A 7,629-nucleotide genomic window follows, 5' to 3' on the forward strand; every position below is an offset into this window, starting at 1 on the left:
CAGCCTATGCATATGTCACTGAGGCTGGTGGGTTCGAACCCTGCTGGGGCCAGCTAAAACAACAATGACAACTGCAACAACAACAACAACAAAAAATAGCCTGCCAGCCAGGCATTGTGGCAGGCGCCTGTAGTCCCAGCTACTTGGGAGGCTGAGTCAAGAGAATCGCTTAAGACCAAGAGTTTGAGGTTGCTGTGAGCTGTGATGCCACAGTACTCTATCGGGGGTGACATAGACAAAAGAAAAAAAAAAATCCTAAACTATATGCACTATCCATTTACAGAGTTTGCTGATTTTTGCCCTAGATCATCTGTAATTCATGTTGAGGAATAGTAGCTGTAATAACACCATAGGCCCGGGTGTGTGCAGCTATTTGGAGTTTAAGCTTTGAAGGCAAGCAAGCCTGGACCATTCTGATTGGGTAACGTTGAGCATGTTATTAATTCAATGTGTCTTAAGTTTCTTCTGGTACATACTGATTGTAATATATGTACTTGAAAGATTTATTAGGAGAAATATATAAGCTAATGTGTGGGACTCTTCATACATGAGTGCTTAGTGGCAACTTTTATTACTTTTGTTGTGATAGAGAATGTTATGGGTTTTGATGGCTTTAAAATGTCATTAGATGTGAAGCTTTTGGTTGGATTTTGTCTGTGGAGAGAACATATATAGACATCATTAGATCTCCAAGAGTAATTAAGGCATGGTGGCTCACACCTATAATCCTACCACTCTGGGAGGCCGAGGCAGACAGATTGCCTGAGCTCACAGGTTGGAGATCAGCCTGCGCCAGAGTGAGACTTCATCTTTAAAAATAGCCCGGCCTTGTAGCGGGCACCTATAGTTCCAGCTATTTGGGAGGCTGAGGCAAGAGCATTACTTGAGCCCAAGAGGTTGCTGTGAGCTATGATGCCACTGCACTCTACCAAGGGCGACAAAGTAAAACTCTGTCAAATAAAAGAAAGGAGAGAGAGAGAGAGAGAGAGAGAAGGAGTAATTAAGGCTGCCCCAGGCATCTGACTGACCTTGCAAGTTGAGTGTTCCTATCCTTTAGCATTCTTGTTCTACTGTTGTTCATTGGACAGGAAAAATTGCAGCACCTGTATTGCAGTGTGGCAGCCTGTATTTGCAACCTTGAATGTAGAAGCCAAAGGGATGATATGCTTTCTAAGAGGCCGGGTTTTCTGGATCCTGCAGATTGTCCGATTCCGTGCTCAAGGGCAGGAGAGTTATGCTTGTCTGCATGCTGGGAGGTTTGGGAATGGTTACTGTGTGCAGAGGCTCCAGAGGGTTAATGGACCCACAAGTGGAGGGGTTCATGTTGCTCACTACACAGTAAAGCCAATTACTGAGACAAGGAGGATTGTCAAGGAGGAAAGGATTTACTGCAGGAGATGCATCTGCTGGGAGGGGGAGGCACAGATTGCCGCAAATCTGCCTCCCTGACTAAGAGGGTCAGGGGTTTTCGTGAAGGTGAAAATGAATAATGCGTGAGGGGAGTGAGCATCATTACATGTTTGGGATGGAGTGCAGGCCACAAAAGCACAGTGAGAAATCATGCTAGCACATATGTCCCATGAACAAAAAATGGCAGATAAATTCCTCCCAGGGTAGGGGTTTTAGTATTATGATGAGCTAGGGGTTAATATTGGTCATTTTTTCAGCCTCGTGCACAGGCTCAGTGGGTTCTTGGGCACAATCTGTGGTGGTGTATCACTTATCTTGTCCTTTCTGGACAACCAGGTGGTATAAGGCTCTGTAGTTATCTCATGGGATAACTACATTTTCCAGGAAAGAAACTCAAAGAGGTATGCATTAGTGCAACAGAAAGTGTCAAAGCTCTGATCGGCAATTCTTACTGGCCTGGGAACTTGAAACATAAACAAACTATTTAAAATATATATTTAAATTTTTTTGAGACAGATTCTCACTCTCTCGCCCTGGGTAGAGTGCTTTGGTGTCATCATAGCTCACAGTAACCTCAAACTCTTGAGCTCAGGGATCTTCTGGCCTCAGCCTCCCGAGTAACTGGAATTACTGGGACTACAGGTGCTGGCCACAATACCCAGCTTATTTTTCTATTTTTAGTAGAGATAGAGTCTCTCTGTTGTACAGGCTGGCCTCAAACCCGTGAGCTCAAGCAGTCCACCTGCCTTAGCCTCTGAGTGCTAGGTTACAGGTGTGAGCCATTGCACTCAGCTATACAAAATAATTTTAAAATGTTTTCTTGCTTGTGGAGCTGGTTATAGGAGGCTGGTCTATAATTCATACCTCTGAGTTTTCATACAGTGGGAGTGGATGTTCATAGTGCCACCTGATCCCTTTATGAATTTCTAATCTTAGCAAATTCACATCCAAAGTTTTCTGTAGGACTTATGACATTTTCCTCCCACACATGAAGAAGCACTCTTTTCTGAAAGAGACAGGGCTGTTCTGGGATCACAAGGCCAGTCTGTGTGTTGAAGGAGCTGTCACCTGTAACTGGTGGCTAGCAGCACCTGAGACCTTAAATGTGGGGTTGTGGTGAGGTCTGAATCTTTATGCTTCCTTTCGCATGCCTGAGCCCAACTTATCAGTACATTGCCTGTCTCCTGGGAGAGGGTGTAAAGAAATGAAAGTTGCTGTTTTATAGAATAATGGGTTACAAATAAATAAATATTAATACTTCTTATGAAGAATATTCTTATGGGGCAGTGCCTGTGGCTCAGTGGGTAGGGCGCTGGCCCCACATACCAAGGGTGGCACATTTGAACCCGGTCCTGGCCAAACTGCAATAAAAAAATAGCTGGGCATTATGGCGGGCACCTGTAGTCCCAGCTACTCAGGAGGCTGAGGCAAGAGAATCGCCTAAGCCCAGGAGTTGGAGGTTGCTGTGAGCTGTTTGACACCATAGCACTCTACCGAGGGCAATAAAGTGAGACTCTGTCTCTACAGAAAAAAAATTTTTTTTAAAAGAATATTCTTTTTTTTGCAGTTTTGGTTGGAGCCAGGTTTGAACCCGCCACCTCCAGTATATGGGGCCAGCGCCCTACTCCTTGAGCCATAGGCGCCGACCCTAAAAGAATATTATGTTGCCAGGTGGACCTGTCAGTTTATAAGAATTGGGGTTCTCGGCTTGGCACCAGTAGCTCAGTGAGTAGGGTGCCAGCAATATACACCGAGTTGGTGGGTTTGAGCCTGGCCTGGGCCTGCTAAACAACAATGACAACTACAACAAAAAAATAGCCAGGCGTCTGCAGACACCTGTAGTACCTGCTACTTGGGAGCCTGAGGCAAGAGAATTGCTTAAGCCCAAGAGTTTGGGGTTGCTGTGAGCTGTGATGCCACGGCATTCTACCAAGGGTTACACAGTGATGCTGTATCTCAAAAAGAAAGAATAGTTTTTTTCTAGGTATATCTATCTCAGGGCCTGGGATGAAGATTGGCCATCGTTAGGCCTCTGAGAACCAACTTGTTGGTGGACAGATAAAGAAGGAAATGCTCCCAGATCCTCGATGTGTTTTTGTTTGTTAAAAACTCGTTCATGTCTGACTCTTGTTACTTGTCATGCTGAGAGCTATAGTGAGAAAATGAAGAAGGAAATCAAATAATTTCGTCACAAGGAATTGATGTTTTTAAAGGAAATAACTGTTTTATCTATATAGCATTTCTTTCATTTCTCCAGTGTATTGTGGTCTTTTTTGGACCCAGAAGATGGAGAGGAAGTGTGGAAGAGTGGAAGTAGTCACGGCCAAACTGCAGAGAGTTAAGTTCACCAGAAATGCTGGTCAGTCTCCAAGGCAGGATAGGATCACTGCAGGAGATAGCTGAAATAGAGGGGAAGTGGTAGAAAGATGCAGCCTTAGGATAGATGGGAAACCACAGAACCACATGTGAACTTGCTATGAATTGAATATCAGTCCTCCAGTGTTGGCAGCTCATCCTCCTTCATGCACACACTGGTGGAGAATGGTTTCTCATTGAACCAAAATTTGTTGGATGTTTTAGGATGCAGTGGTCTTTGAGGATGTGGCTGTAGACTTCACCACAGAGGAGTGGGCTTTGCTGAATCATGCTCAGAGGAATCTCTACAGAGATGTGATGCTGGAAACCTTCAGGAACCTGGCCTCAATAGGTAAGGATGACGTTCCTTCACTTAGATAGAGTAAGAGCATTCCCTAGCTATTGAGCTTGTCCCAAAATTTGGGCTGATCAATGGGCATTTACCGATAAGTAAGAAAGATATGGTCATATTACTTATGGAACACATTGACTAATAGCTTTTTCAGGGAGGTATTAAACCTTCTTTTCTTCTTAAATGCTTTTGGCTTACTGAAGGGTTATAATAACTCTGTGCCTTGTGGAACAGCCCTTGTTGGAGGAACATTGCATTTAGAAATATTAATGAACAAAATAAATGAGCCTTTTTACTGAGGAAATTGAATTTAGCAGATTCCTTTCCTTCATTGTTTGACTTTTCATCTATCCCCAAGGGAAAGACCACATATATACCTTGTGTAAAGTTAGGATGTGGGCAGATGCATTTGTACATTTTCTTTCCAGTTGCTTCCTAATTACAAGGTGTATATATTCCCATTTGTCTTGGTGTTCTCGGAAGTATTTTCTGTACATTGTTTACCATTTTGACTTCTAATCTAATTATTGTTGGTAGTCCTGAAATAGCTAACGCTCCTCAAAGTCTTTTTTACTGGAAAGTATATTTTTCTTTTAAGATTTGTTTATTTTGGGCTCGGTGCCTGTGGCTCAAGTGGCTAAGGCACCAGACACATACACCTGAGCTGGTGGGTTCCAATCCAGCCCAGGCCTGCCAAACAACAATGTTGGCTGCAACCAAAAAAAAAAAAAAAAAAAAATAGCCAGGCATTGTGGCAGGTGCCTGTAGTTCCAGCTACTTGGGACGCGGAGGCAGGAGAATCTCTTGAACTCAGGAGTTGGAGGTTGCTATGAACTATGAGGCCACGGCACCCTACCCAGGGCGATAGGTTGAGGCTCTGTCTCAAAAAAAAAAGCAATAAAATAAAATAAAATCTCAGTCTTGGCTCCAGGCCTACAGCTCAAGCAGCTAAGGCACCAGCCACAAACACCAAAGCTGGTGGGTTCGAATCTAGCCTGGGCCTGCCAAACAACAATGACAACTACAACCAAAAAAAAAAAAAAAAGATTTGTTTATTTTGGGGGTGATACCTGTGGCTCAGTGGGTAGGGCGTCAGCCCCATATACCGAGGGTGGTAGGTTTGAACCCAGACCCAGCCAAACTGCAGCAAAAAATAGCCAGGCGTTGTGGTGGGCGCCTGTAGTCCCAGCTACTTGGGAGGCTGAGGCAAGAGAATACCTAAGCCCAACAGTTGGAGGTTGCTGTGAACTGTGATGCCAGAGCACTCTACTGAGGGCAACAAATTGAGACTCTGTCTCAAAGAAAACAAAGATTTGTTTATTTTTGGATCGCTGTTTGAAAGGCATGTATGTGTTCAGTACTTATTTTCTTGCCTTCATCCTACTAGTTCTTTCCAAAGAAAGTAAATTTTTTTAACACTTATTTTATATGATGACACACGAATTAATGTTAAGGGATCAAATCCTTTGCAGTATATATTTGTAAAGAAATGTGAAGTAGACAGAATAGTATGATTCATAAAAAATGATTACTGGATCTTCACTTTAGGAGAAAACTGGAAATGTTATGGCACTGAGGATCAGGACTTGAGCCAGCGTACACATTTAAGGTGAGTGGCATTCACAAAGAGAAAGTAATGTCTCAGGAGAGAATATTGGCATGCCATTTTAGTGTTTGTGCATGTGTGTGTGTGAGAGATTGTGTATGTATGCATGTAGGTATGCCAGACATTAAGCATTCACAGAAAACATTCACCAGTTTTATAAAAGTGATGCAGACATTGATTGAGGTGTAGTTCATTTGTAAATAATTATTAAGAAAAAAACTCTTTTAAAGAATACACTAGAAATGATACCTGTGATTGAGCCCTGTGTCAGAGCATTTAGCTTATACCATTTTGGAACAATTCCAAGAGGTCAGAAGACATACACATTCACTGGAAATGGTAGAAATGTAATCATATTAATCACTCATCTCTAGCAACATATTAATTGATATGATTTCTCTTTTCAACAGAAGCCATATGTTGGAGATACCCTCAGAAAATAGTGAAATAAATGAATGTGGAGAAACCTTCAACCAGATTCCAAAATTTAATGTGCATAAGAGACTTTCTACTGGAGTAAAATCTTATGAAAACAATAAGTTTGAAAAAGCCAACACAGATACTTCATCTCTAAAGAGTGATGTAACATCTCAACACAGACAAAGACCCTACCAGTGTAAGGAATGTGGGAGAACTTTTCTTTGTTACTCATCCTTTAGGGCACACGTAAGAGCTCACACTGAAGAGAAACCCTATGCATGTAAAGAATGTGGAAAAGCCTTTATATACTTCTCCAAACTTAGAGTACATATCAGAACTCACACCGGAGAGAAACCTTATGAATGTGAAAAATGTGGGAAAACCTTCAGATCTCCCTCAAACCTTTGGACACACAGAGAAACTCATATTGCTGAGAAACCTTATGCCTGTAAAGAATGTGAGAAATCCTTCTCTTCTCCCTCTTCCCTTAGAAAACACATGAAAGTTCACAGTGCAGAGAAAGCCTATGAATGTAAGGAATGTGGGAAAGCCTTTCTTCATTCTTTTTACCTGATCATACATGCAAGAATGCACACTGGTGAGAAAGCGTACAAATGTGGGGAATGTGGGAAAGCCTACAGTTGGCCATCAGACCTTAGGATTCACATGAGAACACACTCTGGAGAAAAGCCTTATGAATGTAAACAATGTGGAAAGTCTTTCAGTTCTCCATCATCCTTTAAGGGACATGTGAGAACTCACACTGGAGAGAAACCATATGCATGTAATGAATGTGGGAAAGCCTTCAGTAGTCCTTCATACTTTAGAACACACATGAGAATTCACACTGGAGAGAAACCCTATACATGTAAACAATGTGGGAAGGCCTTCAGTTGGTCATCATCTTTTCGAGGACATTTGAGAACCCACACTAGAGAGAAACCCTATGAATGTAAGGAATGTATGAAAACCTTCAGTAGACTCTCATCCTTGCAAAGACATGTGAGAATTCACAATGGAGAGAAACTCTCTAAATGGAAGCAATGTGGAAAAGCCTTCTGTAGTCCTCATCCATAAAAAACAAGCAAACACGTAAGAACCCACACAGGAAGGAAATCTCTATGTTAGTAAGTATGTGGGGAAGGTTTCATGCAGATTGCTTACTGTACATAACAAATTTCATGTATAGTAGATCGTCTATAAGTTGACCACCCAAGGTACTGTAACAAACTGGTCAACATAAGGAACTAGATTTGTTCCTACTACTAATTTGTTCCTACTACTAATACATTTGTTCCTACTACTAATACATTTGTGTGGTGCATGTCCAGTCTATGAAAATTAGGTCAACTTAAAGAAGTGGTCAACTATGGAGGTTCTACAGTAATTAGAAAATGGTTATAGAGGTCTTAAATATAGTGTTGGCTTTATTAGTGCCTTATGCTTAAAGTAGACATCTAGTACATTATTTCCAGTTATTTTGGAG

General features: G+C 42.0%; 1 protein-coding gene across 2 annotated transcripts; it reads left to right on the forward strand.

Moving 5' to 3' along the window:
- Positions 1-263: 263 nt before the first annotated feature.
- Positions 264-7,220, forward strand: LOC128567461 (zinc finger protein 555-like). Of its 2 annotated transcripts, XM_053564635.1 has the most exons (5): positions 264-421; positions 3,668-3,769; positions 3,991-4,117; positions 5,666-5,726; positions 6,134-7,220. In XM_053564635.1, exons 2-5 carry the CDS (start codon positions 3,764-3,766, stop codon positions 7,218-7,220), a joined length of 1,281 nt encoding a protein of 426 aa, XP_053420610.1. In that variant the 5' UTR covers positions 264-421; positions 3,668-3,763. The 2 variants fall into 2 exon arrangements, with proteins under 2 accessions (XP_053420610.1, XP_053420614.1); XM_053564639.1 differs by lacking the exon at positions 3,668-3,769.
- Positions 7,221-7,629: the final 409 nt, after the last annotated feature.

The sequence above is a fragment of the Nycticebus coucang genome, chromosome 2, assembly GCF_027406575.1.
Source record: "Nycticebus coucang isolate mNycCou1 chromosome 2, mNycCou1.pri, whole genome shotgun sequence".
Taxonomy (NCBI): domain Eukaryota; kingdom Metazoa; phylum Chordata; class Mammalia; order Primates; family Lorisidae; genus Nycticebus; species Nycticebus coucang.